Source organism: Oreochromis aureus, linkage group 12, assembly GCF_013358895.1.
Source record: "Oreochromis aureus strain Israel breed Guangdong linkage group 12, ZZ_aureus, whole genome shotgun sequence".
In the NCBI taxonomy this organism is placed as follows: domain Eukaryota; kingdom Metazoa; phylum Chordata; class Actinopteri; order Cichliformes; family Cichlidae; genus Oreochromis; species Oreochromis aureus.
In genome coordinates this window covers 1,111,537-1,132,197 of record NC_052953.1, presented here as the reverse complement: position 1 = coordinate 1,132,197, position 20,661 = coordinate 1,111,537, and the positions used below count along the sequence as shown (strand labels likewise).

The 20,661-nt window shown below is 43.2% G+C and overlaps 1 protein-coding gene across 2 annotated transcripts in view; it reads right to left on the bottom strand.

Moving 5' to 3' along the window:
* The window catches only part of c5 (complement component 5), a 65,575-nt gene that overhangs the window by 26,489 nt on the left and 18,425 nt on the right, over positions 1–20,661 (bottom strand). Inside the window, exons 1-8 of one of the 2 annotated variants that reach the window (XM_039620452.1) lie at positions 14,893–14,909; positions 4,711–4,781; positions 4,522–4,619; positions 4,364–4,446; positions 4,190–4,280; positions 3,994–4,102; positions 3,031–3,163; positions 2,835–2,950 (exon numbers count right to left, since the gene is read on the bottom strand). In XM_039620452.1, coding sequence (XP_039476386.1) covers positions 2,835–2,950; positions 3,031–3,163; positions 3,994–4,102; positions 4,190–4,280; positions 4,364–4,446; positions 4,522–4,586 — 597 coding nt within the window. In that variant the 5' untranslated portion in view covers positions 4,587–4,619; positions 4,711–4,781; positions 14,893–14,909. Of the gene's footprint in view, positions 1–2,834; positions 2,951–3,030; positions 3,164–3,993; positions 4,103–4,189; positions 4,281–4,363; positions 4,447–4,521; positions 4,620–4,710; positions 4,782–14,892; positions 14,910–20,661 lie in introns of those variants that run through there. The other variant, XM_039620451.1, reaches the window with a different exon arrangement.

Here is a 20,661-nt window from a genome sequence, read left to right as displayed (position 1 = left end):
AAGGGGACTGGAATTACAGGTTAGGACCAAAGTTCCCAGTGAAAGATGTGTTTGAAACTCATGTAAGGCTCATGTCTTGTGACAGAAAGAACGAGATCGCGAATACAAGCAGCGGAAATGAGCTTCCTCTGAAGGGTGGCTGGCCTCTCCCTTAGAGATAGGGTGAGGATTTCAGCCATCTGGGAGGGGCTCAGAGTACAGCTGCTGCTCCTCCATATCAAAAGGAGCCAGTTGAGGTGGTTTGGGCATCTGACAAGGATGCCTTCTGGGTGAGGTGTTCTGAGCATGTCCCACCAGGAGAAGGCCCCGAGGACACACTGGAAAGATTATATCTCTTGGCTGGCCTGGGAACGCCTTGGTGTTCCCCCGGACAAGCTGGAGCAGGTGACTGGGGAGAGGGAGGCTTCTCTCCTTGGGCTGCTGCCCCTGTGACCCGGCCAGAAGAAGATGGATGGATGGATGGATGGATGGATGGATGGTTGGACGGACGGACGGATAGACGGATGGATGGATGGACGGACGGACGGATGGATGGACAGACGGACGGATGGATGGACGGACGGTTAGACTGATGAATGGATGGATGGATGGACGGTTGGACGGACAGACTGATGGATGGATGGATGGATGGATGGATAATGGTAAGGCTCATGACTGTTCTTCAGTAAAGCTGCTTTCAGCTGCTCCTTTGCCACAGGAATCACTACAGCAGGTAGCTCCACCTGTGTGGTTCAGCAGAGGTTTCACAGTGGATGTCCTTCCTGACAGGGATCTGCATCTCTGGGAGGAATCACACCTAAGAAAATGTGTTCTTCCTGTTAAAAGGGAGTTTTTCCTTCCCACTGTCACCAAGCATTTACTCAAAGGGTCTCATCTGATTGTTGGGTTTTCTCTGTATTATTGTTGAGTCTTTACCTTACAGTATGAAGCACTGTTGTTACCATTTGGCACTATATGAATAAAACTGAATTAACCGTTTCACACATAGTGGTCACTACAGTGGACAGTTATTGAAAGGCCGTGTTCTTGTATTTGTGTCAGTGTTGATGGTATACTTGCACATAAACCACTACACTGGACACTAATGATGTCACTCCATACCTGCCACCCACTGACATGTATGTTGTCCACCTAAGTGGACATGTAAAAAACTCTGAAAAGTACATGTTTAAAAAAAATGAAGTTCAAAGATGAATAAAAATACTTAGGAAAAAAAATCCTGATTAAGGCTGTCATAATTCATGCATGAAAGGGTTAAACTGAAATGGATGAACAGGCGTGGGCAGCATCTGGGCAGCCAGACTGATGTGGTCATCGGTGTCCAGTGTTGGGAAGGTTACTTTTAAAATGTATTCCACTACAGAATACTGAATACATGCCCCAAAATGTATTCTGTAACGTATTCCGTTACGTTACTCAATGAGAGTAACGTATTCTGAATACTTTGGATTACTTAATATATTATCATGCTGTTTACAACTACGTGAATGTACTATTGCTGTGATTTATTACTGTTACTGAAGGTCCGCGGCTCTGAACCGTAGTAAAGGGACCTCTGGCTAATACGGTGGGTTCGTGTCGGGCTGGTAGCCGAAAACTAGCTTTACTTTGTTGTCTGGGTCACTTTGCTAGCGAGAGACAGAGAGAGGCGTTGAAAGGCTGCTCCAACGGAACTTATTTTTTCCGGAGGAAAACACGAACACAGTGTACAGTTGAGTCTTAATAGCTTACTTACAGCTGGGCTCGTCAGGCACTCTTCTTGGCTGCTGTGGTTATTATTATATTTACATGCTTCCAGCTCCCGTTTTTGCTCCGTGACAGCTCGGACTTTTCCTTTCTCTCCCTCCCTCGCTCACAGACACATAACGTGTATGGTAGTCCATTCTCGCTGCAGCACGGACTACACTGCCCATCAGGCTACATTCTTTAGGGCCATGCCTGTAGCATTCTGCCTTTTAGCTTAGCACAACAACAACAACAAAAAAGCGCTCTCTCACCCAGGAAACACGCAGAGAGAGAGAGCGTCACCCTGTAACCATGGCAACCGTAACGCTGCCGCCTGGAACAACATTACGTAGCTGTCAAACAAACCCAAACAATCCTGACCCGCGAAAATTTGAAACAGGGAAGTACCGCCGTGTATTCCATTTATTTCAACAAAGTAACTGTATTCTGAATACCACCTTTTTAAACGGTAACTGTAACGGAATACAGTTACTCATATTTTGTATTCTGAATACGTAACGGCGGTACATGTATTCCGTTACTCCCCAACACTGTCGGTCTCTGACCCACAGTTTGGAATTATTGGATTCTTGTGTTTTTCTTCATTATTAGACGGCCCTCTGTGTCCTTTCATATATTGTTTAGTCTGTTCTGTGAGTTTCGTATCAATATTTTTAGTTGGGTCATTTTCTAACTAGTATTTTCAGAAACTGTTTGAGCTTTGGTGAAAAATGACTTTGACGCTGTGGTGCTGATGCCTGTCCACAGCCTGGGACACTATGGATGCTCACAAATGGAAGATAACCTCAGCATAGCAAAGAAGAAGAGGATTCAGAAAAAAGTAAGCGTAGTCAAAGACTTCCTGGTTCTGAAAACCCTGTGAAACGACTGCAGCTATCACTAATACTGCTCCCGCTCCCATTGGCTATAATGGGAAAGTATTTGTGGGATGTGAAGTGCTTCAAAAACACAGCGACTGTATTCGTGCGAGGACCACGACATGAAACTTGGTCTGAACACGGCATTGCACAATCCCTCAAAAAGGCTTCAAACTGAGCGACGGTCACCTGAACCACACGTTAAACATAAAGAGCTTCTATGACACACACCTGGATGTTATAAGGAAGTCCAGGTTTGAGGAAGGGGGGCGTGGACACCAGGCTCAGGCTGTAAGGTGATTTGACAAACTTCACAGCAGCAAACTCGGTCTCCTGAGTAATACCACCTGAGAGACAAAATCCGCCCCACAAAGTAAATATTTAAGTATTTTAAAGACTCGGGCTAAGAGCAGTGATCCATGCTCACCTGTGCTCTCTTCCACCAGTACAGCTATGTACAGGTACTTCCCCAGCAGGCTGTTGAGGTCTTTTGGTCCATTGTATTCAGACAGAACCTTCTGCATATTAACATTCACATCCACGTCACCCGCTGAGGACAACTGAAAGAGACACACACAGACACCGCTGTCAAAGAAACACAACAGATATCAGTTACATGATGAGAATCACCTGGAGGAGGATTGTCAATAACCTAACACCACTAGAATGACGTCGGCTTCTCTTTATGCAGGTAGCATCCTAGAAAAGGCCCAAAGTTAGAAGCACTGACCTCATCGACTGTCGGTGGGATTAAGTGGTTCAGGTGCAGATGCAGCAAACACAGAGTTTCTGTAGTCTTGGCCCCAAAACGCCAAAGTTCAAATCAACATTCTGAAATGTAAGATGATTCTTAAAAAACACCAGCACAGTGAAGCAGCTGGACAAAGAACCTGACTCTACGATCACGCCTTTTTAAGAGACCACATCGAGCATTTCCACCTCCACATGGAGATGAAGTTCGTTTGTTGTTTTTGCTTCAGTACCTGTTTGGAGACCTGTAAGATTTGTGACATCCTCCAGCATTCAGATCAAGTGAGTAGTGTGCGAGGTGAATACCACGGCAGGTCTCGCACACATCACACAGTTCTGAGTTAAAATGGACCGTCTGCAACTTCAAAACATCTGTTTTGGTTTTGGTTATTGGAAAACTTGCCTGATAAAAGAAATCCATAACAGTCTAAATATTGAAAAAACAACTATAAAAGTTACAAAAAGTCAAAGTAATACGTCAGTCATCCTGAAAAAGCTGAACATTCGGATATCTGGATGGTTTCTGTAGCATAAAACAGCTGGAGCACGAGTGAAATGGTTCGAATAACAATAATGTCAACATTAATCAGCATTAATAATAATAATAACAACTGTCCTTGTGTTTGTTCATGTCTCTTACACTTTCTCTGATGATTGAGTTTGGGATGATAACTGGAGGACTTTTCCCACTAACATAGCCGTAGCGCAGAAACACGTCACCATCAGCCACCGGAGGGCCGTGGAGATACCTGGGACAGGTAAAAATACCACTCGTGTGTAACTGGCAGCTTTAAATTATTTGAAAGTTTATAAATGGTGCTGAAATGTTTATTCACCTGGCTGAAACCTTGAAGTTGAAATTGGTGAATAAATTGTGACTGATGTAATTTGCTTCTGGTTCCACTTGGATGGAGAAACTGGGAAGAACTGATGCAGGGTGAAAGCTGTTAATGATGTGTGTTTTACCCTCGATCAGCACCAGCAGTTTGCCTCATGATATTATAATGTACCGTATTCTCTAACTTCAAAGTCGGTGGTTGCTGTTGTGGTGAAATCATTGGAGTAAGAAGCTTCAATGGACCAAATGCCCAACCTGGAATCACAGACATGACCTTAGATACACGACCATGCAGCTGTGCGTCGTTTGCTTTACACTCTTATTTCTTACTTTGGGTTGACGGGGATCTTAAAGGGGTTTTGCAGAGATGGGATTCCATTGTTCACATCGACCATCTCCACAATGTCCACTGTTGTATGGTCCGGGTCCTGGCGGGAGGGAGGGGGTAAGATATTATGGAACCCATCAGAACATATCACTGCCCCCTTCTGCTACTACACGGGACGACTTCCTGCTTACCTTAAATGTCAGGTAGACGCTGCGATTAGCTGGCCTCAGCTCCTGGTTCAAGGAGAACGCCCTCACTTTGACTGGGAACAGAAACACAGCCGTATGAGTGACGAGGGTGATGGTGTAACGGAGACCCTGAAAGAGGATCAGCTGAATTTTAAGGTTAATGAGAACTATCCGACTACAGAAACCATGACAAAGACAGCCTGAAAGATGAAATCCAGCTCTGAGCTGATGGAGACCTTAACAGGAACCCTTGGCAAGGACTGGCTGAGGAGATCTACCAAACTCTATGAATGCATATGAAGCTGTTGATCAATGACACCACACACCAATGCTTCTCATGGAAACTGAGCGGAGACAGAACTGGCTGACTCAGAGAGTGAGGGGGCGGAGTCTCCAGTGGACCTCCAGGTGTACGAACCCTCTCCCACATGCAGGTAGCTGTACTGTTACCTTCTTTGACTATGGCCACTAGTCCCAAAAGGATGATTCTGTTCATCTGGATGTTTTTAGTGGGAGAAACGTTTCATCATCATCAGGTGACCTCTTCAGTCTCAGCTGACTGCAGGTTTCAACCTTATAAACAGGACATTTGCATAATGACTGACACTAGTTCAGGGGTCTGCAACCTTTAACACCCAAAGAGCCACTTGGACCCGGTTTCCACGCAAAAGAAAACACTGGGAGCCGCAAATACTTTTTGAAATCTAAAATGAAGATAACACTGTATATATTGTTTTTTATGCTTTGTGCGGACAACTAAAGTAAGTAAAGTTTATTTATTAAGTGCTTTTCACAGACAGGCAGCCACAAAGCGCTGTACACAAATATTAAAATAAACAATACAATCAACAGACATTATACACAATGTAAAAGATCAAATGAAAATAATGTAAAGAATATAAAATACGTAGATCAACAAAAGGCTTGTTTGAACAGAAAAGTTTTTAACTGCTTTTTAAAATCAATCAATCAATCAATCTTTATTTATAAAGCACTTTTCATACAAACTGTAGCACAAAGTGCTTTACATGGTTAAAAGCACCCCACCCCACCCTCCCACTCATTCCCCTGCACTGTCATTAACAGAAGCGGTCATGATACACATCCCCCCACACACACACACACATACATACACACACACCTAAAGAGTAAAATTGGGCTGGGTACGCATTAGCCAAGTGAGGAAACACTATCACAGGGAGCCGTCTGCACCGGGAGCCGGTCACAGACCGCAGCCTCCAGGCTGGGCACACAGCAGGAGGGAGGCAAAGAAGCCCCCAGCCAGGCTGAGAGGACCCACAGAGCCCCAGCAGCCACGGTCGATCACAGCCCCGGTGCAGAGAGCCCCCTCCGAGGAAACACTGGAGATATGACCTAATAAGAATATAAACAGGATAAAAAGATAAAATAAATAAGAGTGGGATACAATATAAATATAAGTATAAACAGAGTAAGAAGATAAAAAATGAATAAGAATACAATCAATAGGTATTAGGTAAAACTAAATTAATAATATAAATAGAATAACAGGATAGAATAAATAAGCATTAAATAAATAAACGTTAGTTAAAAGCTAAATTAAAAAGGTGGGTCTTGAGCCTGTTTTTAAAAACATGAACGTTCTCTGTGGCCCTGAGCTCCTCCGGCAGGCTGTTCCACAGTCGAGGACCATACCACTGAAAAGCTGCCTCTCCGTGAGTATGTGTCCTGACTTTAGGGACAATCAAAAGGCCAGTACCAGAGGACCTCAGGGTCCGCGAGGGTTCATATGGTAAAAGCAGATCTGAAAGATAAGAAGGCCCAAGACCATTAAGACATTTAAAAACCAATAAAAGAACTTTAAACTCGATCCTGAAACACACGGGGAGCCAATGCAGCGATTGTAAAACCGGTGTAATGTGGGCCCACCCTCTGGTCTTCATCAGCACACGAGCCGCAGAGTTTTGTAAAAGTTGTAAAGATGAAATGTTCTTTTTGGGGAGACCAGAGAGCAGGGCATTACAATAATCAATGCGACTGGTAATAAAAGCATGCATCAGCATCTCTGTGTTGGCCCGAGAGAGAATAGGGCGGACTCTGGCTATATTTTTTAGATGATAAAATCCAATTTTGGTTACGTGTTTAATATGTGGGATAAAACCAAGCTCAGAGTCAAGAATAACACCCAGGTTTTTCACTTGTAGTGAAGGGCATAGTGAAAATGCCTGTAATTTAGACAAGAGTTTCTCTCTCTGAGCCTCAGGACCGATGATTAAAACTTCAGTTTTGTCCTGGTTAAGCTGTAAAAAGTTTTCTGCCATCCAAGATTTTATATCTAGAATACAGTTAAAAAGGGCATCCATTGGTCTGGTGTCGTCAGGAGACACGGAGATGTACAGCTGAGCGTCATCAGCGTAACTGTGGAAGTTCACTCCATGCCTCCTGATGACACCGCCAAGAGGAGCATATACAAATTAAAAGTACAGGGCCTAAAACCGACCCTTGAGGCACACCACATGTCATTTTATGGATCTTAGAGGAGCATGTATCCATACTCACCATAAAAGTTCTGTCTGAGAGATAGGAAGTGAACCAGTTGTGTACAGCACCAGAGAGGCCCACCATGTGTTTCAGTCTGTTTAAAAGTATAGTGTGGTCTACTGTATCAAAGGCTGCGCTTAGATCCAGTAGCACCAGGACTGAGAGCTTTTGGGAGTCCCAGTTACATCTAATATCATTTAAAACCTTTAGGAGAGCGGTCTCTGTGCTGTGGTTCACCCTAAATCCAGACTGAAATATCTCCAGGATCTGTTTCTCATTCAGAAAATCATTAATCTGAATAAAAACAAGTTTTTCTAAAATTTTACTTAAAAATGGTAAGTTGGATACAGGTCTGTAGTTATTAAAATCATTACAATCCAAATTGCTCTTCTTCAGAAGGGGCCTCACCACCGCCGAAAAGAATCCACAGAGCAAAAAATCCATGAAGTGCTACAGAGAAAATTACATTTTATTTATGTAATTAACACATTTTGAACTCTTAAAGAAATATAACAAAAGGAAAGACACCCAGCTGAACTAAAATGATCCATGTAGCAAACAAAAACTGTTGTGAGCCGCCACCCTTATATTTGGGCTTTTGGAGCCTTGACCTGACTTTTAAAAAGTAATTGGAAAAAAGCACTATGCTGCTAAAAAAAAAAATAAAAATAAATATTTGCAAAATTCTGCCTAAATATCTATTTTACCTTGTTAATGTGTGTGGCGGGGCGTGGTCTGCAGTGCCGCTGCAGGGGAGTCGGACGCACCTGAGCAGCACCCGCAATCGCGCCTCGCCGCCTTAAAGTCTGTGCTCTCTCTGCTGTTGTGTTGTCGGGCTGTGAGCTGCAAAGCTACAGCCGGCTGTATGCGTACAGCAACCGTGTGAGAAAAGTGGTCAATAAAGAGATGCTGAAAAGCGCGTTCATGCAAACATCGTCGGGTCTGCCGTGATGTGTTTACAATGAGACTTCTGGTCCCGAACCTCTGCGCACAGCGTCTGCAAATCGGGGCTTTCATCTTTACGCAGGACTGTAAGCTGTCATCTGTGAGGCGGGAGCGGTGTTTGTTTTTAACATAGTTCACGGTGGAGAACAGCTGCCGATATAATGTGGATCCGAAGATCCATAATCGGCCTATCTGGGGTTGAAAGTCTCAATAAATGCACGGCGTTTCGGCGGGTATACCGGCTTCCGCGAGTGTGATGCTTATTGTGAGCGATGAAAAAAAATTATAAGATATAATTTTATTTTTATATTTCAAAATCACAATAATCTTCCAATTTAGAACTACAAGTTAAAAAAAAAGAACTAAACACAAATAAAATGCACTTCAGCGAAATACTTCTATTTTCCCAAACCACCCGGAGCCGCAGTATAAGGACTAAAGAGCCGCGGGTTGCCGACCCCTGACCTAGTAGCACTGAACGAACGATGGGCTGTGAGGTCAGTTTATGATCATGTACCATTCACAGTGAGTTGGGGAATGGCTGCAATCACAGCATTGTAAGATGGTGACAGATGTACCCTTAGGCCCCCTCCTCGATTCAGAGATGGTCTTTCCCTTTTCACGTAAATGGCCTCCTTGACTCCGCCCTCAAACCAGCGTTCCTCCCTGTCCAGGATGTGTACATCCTCATCATTGAAAGAGTGTCCACTGGCCTGTAGGTTTAAATAGACTGCAGAGTCCTGGCCTGACGAGGTAGCTCTTCTGTGTTGTGCCATCCGCTTCGCTAGAGGTTGTTTGGTTTCCCCGATGTATAAATCCTGGCAATCCTCCTGGCACTTAACAGCGTACACTATGTTACTCTGTTTGTGTCGGGGGACCCGATCCTTGGGGTGGACCAGTTTTTGGCGCAGCGTGTTTTGGGGTTTAAAAGCCACAGAGACCCGGTGTTTAGAAAAAATGCGTCTCAACTGCTCCGATACTCCTGACACATATGGGATCACTACAGGTTTTCGCTTGGGCAGCGGTTGTCCTTCTCTCCTGGATCGGCTGGAGCTTTCTTTAGGCGCCTTCCCAGCTTTGACAAAAGTCCAGCTGGGATAACCACATTTACTCAGGGCCTTCTTGATGTGCTGTTCTTCTGCCTCCCTGGCTGCTGTGTCAGTGGGGATGGTGTTCGCTCTGTGTTGTAGCGTCCTGATGACACCCAGTTTGTGCTCCAGTGGATGATGAGAGTCAAACCTTAGATACTGATCCGTATGCGTAGGTTTACGGTACACGTCAGCTTTTAGATGTCCCCCATTACTGATGGAAATCTCACAGTCTAAGAAGGCTAACCTGCCACTTTTCATATCCTCCCTGGTGAATTTGATGTGTTTGGTATTTACTTACCTGGATGATTGAGCGTGTCCAATAGTTTGTTGTGTTTGTGTACAGATCATGTTGAAAGTGAATTTAAATATATTTTATTATGTTTTATATTATATTTAAATATATTTTTTCAGCACCTTAAAATCTGACAGATGATTTTTAGATGCTACCCAAAGACCCCAACAGCACACAGACTCTGGAGGGAGCAGTCCCCGACTGGACCTCCAGGTATATGAACTCTTTTACACATTGGGCATTGAACTGTAATTTGCTATGATACAGGTACAGTGATACAGTGGTTAACATGCAGCTGGAATTCAGATTGAAGTTATGTCTCTGTTCTCTTAAACAGACATCTCCAAATCAGCAGCTGATGGTTCCAGTCCAGCCACGCCTGAAGCTCCCAAAATTAAGAAGGACATTTTAGAAACATCACCTTAGATGGTACGTCCCTCCATCATAAAAACATTTAAGTGGTGTATCTGTGTCTTTGTATTCCTGATGATACCGACAATGAGCTCATAATGCTGCTGATCACACACAGCACTAACACAGCTGTCTGTAAAATCTGCTTCTTTCTTCTTTAATCTGGACGAATAAGGAAAAAAGTTCAACACACCGAGTACTATTTGATCTTTTTCACCTTCACCTGGTTCATTATTATCAGGATGTCCTGAAAACTCCCTGAAAAGTCTTCAGCTAATCCAAAATGCTGCAGCAAGAGTCCTGACAGGGACTAGAAAGAGAGAGCAGATTTCTCCTGTATTGGCTTCCTGTTAAATCCAGAATTCAAAATCCTGCTCCTCACATACAAGGTCTTAAATAATCAGGCCCCATCTTATCTTAATGACCTTGTAGTACCATATCACCCTATTAGAGCACTTCGCTCTCACACTGCAGGCCTACTTGTTGTTCCTAGAGTATTTAAAAGTAGAATGGGAGGCAGAGCAGCATGTCTGTATCCTGTCTTCCTTCTCTCACCCCAACCGGTCGCAGCAGATGGCCCCGCCCCTCCGGGTGAAGTTTTTCCTTCTCACTGTCGCCAAAGTGCTTGCTCATAGGCAGTGTTGGGTAAGTTACTTTAAATTAGTAACTTAGTTACATTACTAGTTACTTCTCTAAAAAAGTAACTCAGTTACTTCAAGTTACTCGTTACTTTCAGAGTAACTAGTTACTCGGGAAAGTAACTTTGGTTTTACTCAGAATTCTCTTGTTAATGTGTTGCTTCCGTAACTGGATACCCAGCCAGATTGCCAGTCTTCTAGCTTGCTTACTTGCCACAAGTGCACTGTGCCACCTACCAATAGAAAGGAAAAAATAATGTGCACATTTCCACGAGAGAAATCACGCCTGGACCGTCGTTGACCGCCGCCATGATTCTAGCCTGCTTTTTACATCCAACACAAAAACTGCAGTCGTGGTGCTTTTGATTGTACTCAGAACTTGGAAATTCTGCCTTCTGAATAGGAAGATGTAGGTAACTCCAGACTGCAGATGAGCTGCATACAGAGCTGGACTGGGACAAAAAAATCGTCCCGGGCATTTTGACTAGAGACCGGCCCGCCATTATAGGAAAAATCATAAAGCCTTTGAATGAAAATAAACACTGTTGTGACAGTGATGTACACTGTTCTGATGGTATATATGTATCAATCTATCAATCGTTTGTTGTAAGACTCAGATAATTATTTTTTTAAAAGCGAGACATTTTAAATGAGAACTAGAAAGCGAAAATTTCAGAAGAAATTTTATGTGTGCCTATGCCGCTGCTAATCTGTGTAGTTTTCCATTCATACGGCTACAGAGAGCAAAACTCAGAAGAGCAGCCATTCTCCACCATGAATTATGGTAAAAACAAACACCGCTCGCGCCTCACAGATGACAGCTTACAGTTTTGGGTAAAGATGAGGTCACTTTGTACAGCCCGGATTTGCAGACGCTGTGCACACAGGTTCATAAGCAGAAGTCCCTCTGTACCACGGCAGACCCCGACAATGTTTGCACGAACACACTTTGAACCAGTACGTTATGGACCACTTTTCACACATGGTTGGTGTACCTCCCAGCCAGCTGTAGCTTTTCAACTCACAGCCCGACACACACCCAAAAACAGCCGAGAGCACAGACTACGCCCGAGAGGTGTGATTGCAGATGCCCCTCAGGTGGGTCCACCTCCCCTGCAGCGGCACTGCAGACCACGCCCGCCACACATATCAAACACGTAAAATAAATATTTATGCACTTTTGCATTCACTTTTTGTTTTTGTTATTTTTACACAGTGTTCTGAATGATGAACAATGGTCTACAGCCAATCTTGTGTATTATTATACAAACTTTGGTTGTAAGATTCAGATAACTATTTAATAAAAGCTAAATATTTTATACAGGAGTGCAAAATTATTAGGCAAATCAGTATTTTGTCCACATCATCCTCTTCATGCATGTTGTCTTACTCCAAGCTGTATAGGCTCGAAAGCCTACTACCAATTAAGCATATTAGGTGATGTGCATCTCTGTAATGAGAAGGGGTATGGTCTAATGACATCAACACCCTATATCAGGTGTGCATAATTATTAGGAAACTTCCTTTCCTTTGGCAAAATGGGTCAAAAGAAGGACTTGACAGGCTCAGAAAAGTCAAAAATAGTGAGATATCTTGCAGAGGCATGCAGCAGTCTTAAAATTGCAAAGCTTCTGAAGCGTGATCATCGAACAATCAAGCGTTTCATTCAAAATAGTCAACAGGGTCGCAAGAAGCGTGTGGAAAAACCAAGGCGCAAAATAACTGCCCATGAACTGAGAAAAGTCAAGCGTGCAGCTGCCAAGATGCCACTTGCCACCAGTTTGGCCATATTTCAGAGCTGCAACATCACTGGAGTGCCCAAAAGCACAAGGTGTGCAATACTCAGAGACATGGCCAAGGTAAGAAAGGCTGAAAGACGACCACCACTGAACAAGACACACAAGCTGAAACGTCAAGACTGGGCCAAGAAATATCTCAAGACTGATTTTTCTAAGGTTTTATGGACTGATGAAATGAGAGTGAGTCTTGATGGGCCAGATGGATGGGCCCGTGGCTGGATTGGTAAAGGGCAGAGAGCTCCAGTCCCACTCAGACGCCAGCAAGGTGGAGGTGGAGTACTGGTTTGGGCCGGTATCATCAAAGATGAGCTTGTGGGGCCTTTTCGGGTTGAGGATGGAGTCAAGCTCAACTCCCAGTCCTACTGCCAGTTTCTGGAAGACACCTTCTTCAAGCAGTGGTACAGGAAGAAGTCTGCATCCTTCAAGAAAAACATGATTTTCATGCAGGACAATGCTCCATCACACGCGTTCAAGTACTCCACAGCGTGGCTGGCAAGAAAGGGTATAAAAGAAGAAAAACTAATGACATGGCCTCCTTGTTCACCTGATCTGAACCCCATTGAGAACCTGTGGTCCATCATCAAATGTGAGATTTACAAGGAGGGAAAACAGTACACCTCTCTGAACAGTGTCTGGGAGGCTGTGGTTGCTGCTGCACGCAATGTTGATGGTGAACAGATCAAAACACTGACAGAATCCATGGATGGCAGGCTTTTGAGTGTCCTTGCAAAGAAAGGTGGCTATATTGGTCGCTGATTTGTTTTGTTTTGTTTTTGAATGTCAGAAATGTATATTTGTGAATGTGGAGATGTTATATTGGTTTCACTGGTAAAAATAAATAATTGAAATGGGTATATATTTGTTTTTTGTTAAGTTGCCTAATAATTATGCACAGTAATAGTCACCTGCACACACAGATATCCCCTAAAATAGCTAAAACTAAACACAAACTAAAAACTACTTCCGAAAACATTCAGCTTTGATATTAATGTGTTTTTGGGTTCATTGAGAACATGGTTGTTGTTCAATAATAAAATTATTCCTCAAAAATACAACTTGCCTAATAATTCTGCACTCCCTGTATGAGAGTAAGAAAGAAAAGTATATCTTTGTGTCCACCTTTCTCTGTTAATGCCCTACCTGGCCCCCTGGCAAAAGCTTTGCTAGATCCGCCCCTGCACAGTTACCAGCTGTCAGCTAAATAAAAAAAGGAGCTTGGTGTTTATTTCTCTCAGAAACAGTTCATAACTTCCCTTCAACTCATTCATGTCACCTAAAAAAAAGGTAAACCTGTTTCTCCATCACCAGTTCAGCTCTGATGATTCAGTAAGGTCATCTCCTGGTTTCGACCAGCCGCTTCTACAGCTGTGGCTCCAGCAAACATCAGCTGATACTAGAAATTAAAATCAAATGAATTCTAACAACAGCTGATCAAGCTTAAACGTGCTGCTGTTGTTTAGCGCGATAAACAAACAAGACAGAAAAGCCGATCATTGATCAGTTTCATGACTGAAGTTTGAACAGGCGAGAGAATGACAGGGAGGCTGTCATAAAGTTCAACATCAGTAACTTAGCGCGCACACAGCTGTATAGAAACTCCATCGTGCTAGCTACCACGCAGTACGAGTTATTATAACTGATTGTAAAAAGTCAGCACAACGAAAATAAACTACACCTAAACTCGGTTTATATCTGACCCAAATAGAGTGCAGGTCATAACTTCTTACCTGAAATTCAGTTCACCTCACGCTCCGACCGGCAGCCGCCTGCTTCTCCTGCCTTCGGTTTCCTGATCCACGATCTACCACCGGTCGATCGGCGGTCGCCTCGCCGCCTCGTTCCCCGCATGTTCTTTCTGACACACACGGTGGATAGCTGCCCTCGGTTGTAGCTCCGTCAGCGACTACCAAACAACTCAGTTATTTTTTCCACATCGACCAGCATCTGGACAATCCACCGCCTTTCACTGTTTGTACCGTTACTAAAAAAAAAACCCCTCATCGGCTCATAAAAACGAAAAATAAGTCCAGCTATGACCCTGAGTCAAAAAGACAGCCAGCTCGGGTTAGCTAGCTACCTGTCTAGCTCTTTGCAGGCACCGAAAACATCAGAGCTAATATGGGATGTCTTGGTAACACGAGCAGATATTTGAAGTTTACATCTGGCCAATCCACCACCTTTCACTGTTTATACCGTTACTAAAATGAATAAATAAATAAATCATCGGTCCATATAAACGAAAAATAAGTCCAGCTAAAACACATACTGTCGGCGAGCGACCGGTGCTGACACGAGTTTCACCCGCCTCAATATAAGCCAAGCCTGGGTGCTTTTTCACGAAGGGTCGCTAGCGGTGCGAGCTAACTATGCTAGCGGCGCTAGCTAGCTAGCCGACTATCAGCAACACATAAGAGAACTGCTGCTAAATAAACTACACCTAAACTCGGTTTATATCTGACCCAAATAGAGTGCAGGTCATAACTTCTTACCTGAAATTCAGTTCACCTCACGCTCCTGCCTTCGCTTTCCTGATCCACGATTGACCTCTGTGTTAGCAAACACCGGTCGATCGGCGGTCGCATGTCCTTTCTGTCATACACGGTGGATAGCTGCCCACTGTTGTAGCTCCGCGTTATAGCACCACCAAACAACTCAGTTATTTTTTCCACATCCAGCTGTAACTCCGATTCTATGCGAGCATTTGCGAGAGACCGGGAGGTGAAACGACAGAGAGAGTCCCTCGCTATCCATTTGCAGCCAAGTCGGCAGCTAGCTAGGTAGCCGGCTAGCTGTCAGGCAGGACCGACGTCGTCAGAGCACTGTCGCTAAATATGGGATGTCTTGATAAAACAAGCAGATATTTGAAGTTTACACACCTACATTCTCGCCTGAAAATATCTTAAAAGTTTATTTTGTGACCTAGAAACACGAATAAAAGACATATAAAACGAAGTGGTGGCGCCATTGTTCACTCTGTAGAGGCGTGCTATGAATTGTGGGATATGGAGTTTTCAACACAAGGATAAAATCTTTTCGGCTGTACTACTCCCGGTATACCACTAGAGAGAGCCAAGACACCACAAATGAAGTCTGTTTCTATGGTGCCAAAAGCAGAATCTTTCTCAGGAGCCTAGAAATTGGCCTAAATTTGCACTAAAATCTAAATATTTCAAAAACTATAAAAGTTATAAACACCAAAAGTCACACCATACTAGCCCAGCTCCAGCCGCACAAAATGATGTAACATATGTACCCCTATTGTCAAAACTGTTTGGCAGAGGAGCGGAAAAAATTTTCACTAAAATATTAATATTTAAAAACTATAATATTCATAAACACCAAAAGTCATAGCACACCATTCCAGATCCAGCCGCACAAAATGAGGTAACATATATGAAGCTTGTCCAAAAACTGCGGGTCGAGATACACTGCAAAATTTCAGGCGGAAAAAGGAAAATAATAATAATAATAATAATAATAATGAGAATAATAAATCCGAGGAATAGTAATATGTGTGCCTCTTGGCATAGGCACACATAATAATAACTAGAAAGCGAAAATTTCAGAAGAAATTTTATGTGTGCCTATGCCGCTGCTATTCAGTGTAGTTTGCCATTCATACAGCTACAGAGAGCAAAACTCAGAAGAGCACCCATTCTCCACCATGAACTATGGTAAAAACAAACACCGCTCACGCTTCACAGATAACAGCTTACAGTTTTGTGTAAAGATGAAGTTACTTCGTACAGCGCCGATTTGCAGACGCTGTGCACACAGGTTCATGAGCAGAAGTCCCATTGTACCACGGCAGATCCGACAATGTTTGCATGAACACGCTTTGAAGCATTACGTTATGGACCACTTTTCACACATGGTTGCGGTACCCAAACAGCTGGCTGTAGCTTTTCAACTCACAGCCCGACACACACCAAAAAACAGCCGAGAGAGCACAGACTACGCCCGAGGGCGTGATTGCAGGTGCCGCTCAGGTGGGTCCACCTCCCCTGCAGCGGCACTGCAGACCACGCCCCGCCACACACATCAAACACGTAAAATAAATATTTATGCACTTTTGCATTCACTTTCTGTTTTTTGTTATTTTTACACAGTGTTCTGAATGATTAACAATGGTCTACAGCCAATCTTGTGTATTATTATACAAACTGTGGTTGTAAGATGCAGATAACTATTTAATAAAAAGCTAAATATTTTATATGAGAGCAAGAAAGAAAAGTATATCTTTGTGTCCCCTTTCCCTGTTAATGCCCTACCTGGCCCCTGGCAAAAGCTTTGCTAGATCCGCCCCTGCACAGTTACCAGCTGTCAGCTACACAAAAAAAAAAGGAGCTTGGTGTTTACAGGGGTGCAGAATTATTAGGCAAATGAGTATTTTGTCCACATCATCCTCTTCATGCATGTTGTCTTACTCCAAGCTGTATAGGCTCGAAAGCCTACTACCAATTAAGCATATTAGGTGATGTGCATCTCTGTAATGAGAAGGGGTGTGGTCTAATGACATCAACACCCTATATCAGGTGTGCATAATTATTAGGCAACTTCCTTTCCTTTGGCAAAATGGGTCAAAAGAAGGACTTGACAGGCTCAGAAAAGTCAAAAATAGTGAGATATCTTGCAGAGGGATGCAGCAGTCTTAAAATTGCAAAGCTTCTGAAGCGTGATCATCGAACAATCAAGCGTTTCATTCAAAATAGTCAACAGGGTCGCAAGAAGCGTGTGGAAAAACCAAGGCGCAAAATAACTGCCCCATGAACTGAGAAAAGTCAAGCGTGCAGCTGCCAAGATGCCACTTGCCACCAGTTTGGCCATATTTCAGAGCTGCAACATCACTGGAGTGCCCAAAAGCACAAGGTGTGCAATACTCAGAGACATGGCCAAGGTAAGAAAGGCTGAAAGACGACCACCACTGAACAAGACACACAAGCTGAAACGTCAAGACTGGGCCAAGAAATATCTCAAGACTGATTTTTCTAAGGTTTTATGGACTGATGAAATGAGAGTGAGTCTTGATGGGCCAGATGGATGGGCCCGTGGCTGGATTGGTAAAGGGCAGAGAGCTCCAGTCCCACTCAGACGCCAGCAAGGTGGAGGTGGAGTACTGGTTTGGGCTGGTATCATCAAAGGTGAGCTTGTGGGGCCTTTTCGGGTTGAGGATGGCGTCAAGCTCAACTCCCAGTCCTACTGCAAGTTTCTGGAAGACACCTTCTTCAAGCAGTGGTACAGGAAGAAGTCTGCATCCTTCAAGAAAAACATGATTTTCATGCAGGACAATGCTCCATCACATGCGTCCAAGTACTCCACAGCGTGGCTGGCAAGAAAGGGTTTAAAAGAAGAAAAACTAATGACATGGCCTCCTTGTTCACCTGATCTGAACCCCATTGAGAACCTGTGGTCCATCATCAAATGTGAGATTTACAAGGAGGAAAACAGTACACCTCTCTGAACAGTGTCTGGGAGGCTGTGGTTGCTGCTGCATGCAATGTTGATGGTGAACAGATCAAAACACTGACAGAATCCATGGATGGCAGGCTTTTGAGTGTCCTTGCAAAGAAAGGTGGCTATATTGGTCGCTGATTTGTTTTTGTTTTGTTTTTGAATGTCAGAAATGTATATTTGTGAATGTGGAGATGTTATATTGGTTTCACTGGTAAAATAAATAATTGAAATGGGTATATATTTGTTTTTTGTTAAGTTGCCTAATAATTATGCACAGTAATAGTCACCTGCACACACAGATATCCCCTAAATTAGCTGAAACTAAAAACTACTTCCAAAACATTCAGCTTTGATATTAATGAGTTTTTGGGTTCATTGAGAACATGGTTGTTGTTCAATAATAAAATTATTCCTCAAAAATACAACTTGCCTAATAATTCTGCACTCCCTGTATGAGAGTAAGAAAGAAAAGTATATCTTTGTGTCCACCTTTCTCTGTTAATGCCCTACCTGGCCCCCTGGCAAAAGCTTTGCTAGATCCGCCCCTGCACAGTTACCAGCTGTCAGCTAAATAAAAAAAGGAGCTTGGTGTTTATTTCTCTCAGAAACAGTTCATAACTTCCCTTCAACTCATTCATGTCACCTAAAGTGTAAACCTGTTTCTCCATCACCAGTTCAGCTCTGATGATTCAGTAAGGACATCTCCTGATTTCATCTTCATGCTCCAGCAAACATCAGCTGATACTAGAAATTAAAATCAAAAGAATTCTAACAACAGCTGATCAAGCTTAAACGTGCTGCTGTTGTTTAGCGCGATAAATAAGAGCGAACAGCCGATCATTGATCAGTTTCATGATTGACGTTTCAACACGCGAGAGAATGACAGGGGAGGCTTCGTAACGACAGAATAAATCATAATGTTTTCTCTGAATGTGGGACGATTCCGTTTGTACGGCACGGCAACTCTATGAACTAACCCTAATGAATAAAATAAAGTCCAACGACAGTAACTTAGTGCGCACACAGCTGTATATAAACTCCCGTGGCATTACGATTGTAAAAGGTCAACGAAAATAAATTACACCTAAACTCGGTTTATATCTGACCCAAATAGAGAGCGACCGGGTGCTGACACGAGTTTCACCCGCCTCAATATAAGCCAAGCCTGGGTGCTTTTTCACGAAGGGTTGCTAGCGGCGCGAGCTAACTATGCTAGCGGCGCTAGCTAGCTAGCCGGCTATCAGCAACACATAAGAGAACTGCTGCTAAATAAACTACACCTAAACTCGGTTTATATCTGACCCAAATAGAGTGCAGGTCATAACTTCTTACCTGAAATTCAGTTCACCTCACGCTCCTGCCTTCGCTTTCCTGATCCACGATTGACCTCTGCGTTAGCAACCACAGGTCGATCGGCGGTCGCTGCATGTCCTTTCTGTCATACACCGTGGATAGCTGCCCACTGTTGTAGCTCCGCATTATAGCACCACCAAACAACTCAGTTATTTTTTCCACATCCAGCTGTAACTCCGATTCTGTGCGAGCATTTGCGAGAGACCGGGAGGTGAAAGGAGAGAGAGAGTCCCTCGCTGTGCATTTGCAGCCAAGTGCGCGGCTAGCTAGCTAGGTAGCCGGCTAGCTGTCAGGCAGGACCGACGTAGTCAGAGCACTGTCGCTAAATATGGGATGTCTTGATAAAACAAGCAGATATTTGAAGTTTACACACCTACATTCTCGCCTGAAAATATCTTAAAAGCTTATTTTGTGACCTAGAAACACGAATAAAAGACATATAAAACGAAGTGGTGGCCGCCATTGTTCACTCTGTAGAGGCGTGCTATGAATTGTGGGATATTGAGTTTTCCACCAAGCATTACCGTAACTTTTGAATGATTTGCGCAACCTTAAAAATTCCAATGGCTCCTGAAAGCAGCGACGCTGTGCGCACCGTTGAAATTGTCATCATTACGGTAATCCAAATAAGGGTAGACAGGTTGTACCACTCCCGGCATACCACTAGAGAGAGCCAACACACCACAAATGAAGTCTGTTTATTTGGCGCCAAAAGATGAATTGGCCTAAATTTGCACTAAAATATTAATATTTAAAAACTATAAAAGTCATGAACACCAAAAGTCATGACATAATAGTCCAGCTCCAGCCGCACAAAATGATCTAACATATGTAACCCTAATGTCAAAACTGTTCGGCAGAGGAGCGCGGGAAAATTTTCACTAAAATATTAATATTTAAAAACTATAAAATTCATAAACACCAAAAGTCATAGCACACCATTCCAGATCCGGCCGCACAAAATGAGGTAACATATATGAAGCTTGTCTCAAAACTGCGGGCGAGATTCGCTGCAAAATTTCAGGCGAAACTGGAGAATAATAATAATAATAATAATAATAATAAATCCGACGAATAGTAATATGTGTGCCTCTTGGCATAGGCACACATAATAATAATAAGAATAATAAATCCGAGGAATAGTAATATGTGTGCCTCTTGGCATAGGCACACATAAAAAGTTTGCATTTCCTGCGAAAATGCTGTGTGGATGCCTTAACGCTGAAGTTGCCTGCTGAAAATGACTGAAAAAGATGAAAAGCTGCAAAAATTCTATGGCAGTAAAGAAACTGAAAAATTATGCTGAAAACAAGTGAAAAAGCAAAGATTCTGTTTCAAAGGGGTACAGAAGTTCAAATTTGTACTGAAAAGAGGTGAAAAGGTTTCCTCTGAAATGAGCAGAAGATACTGAGATTTGTATTGATAAGAGGTGAAAGGCTGAAAATTCTGCA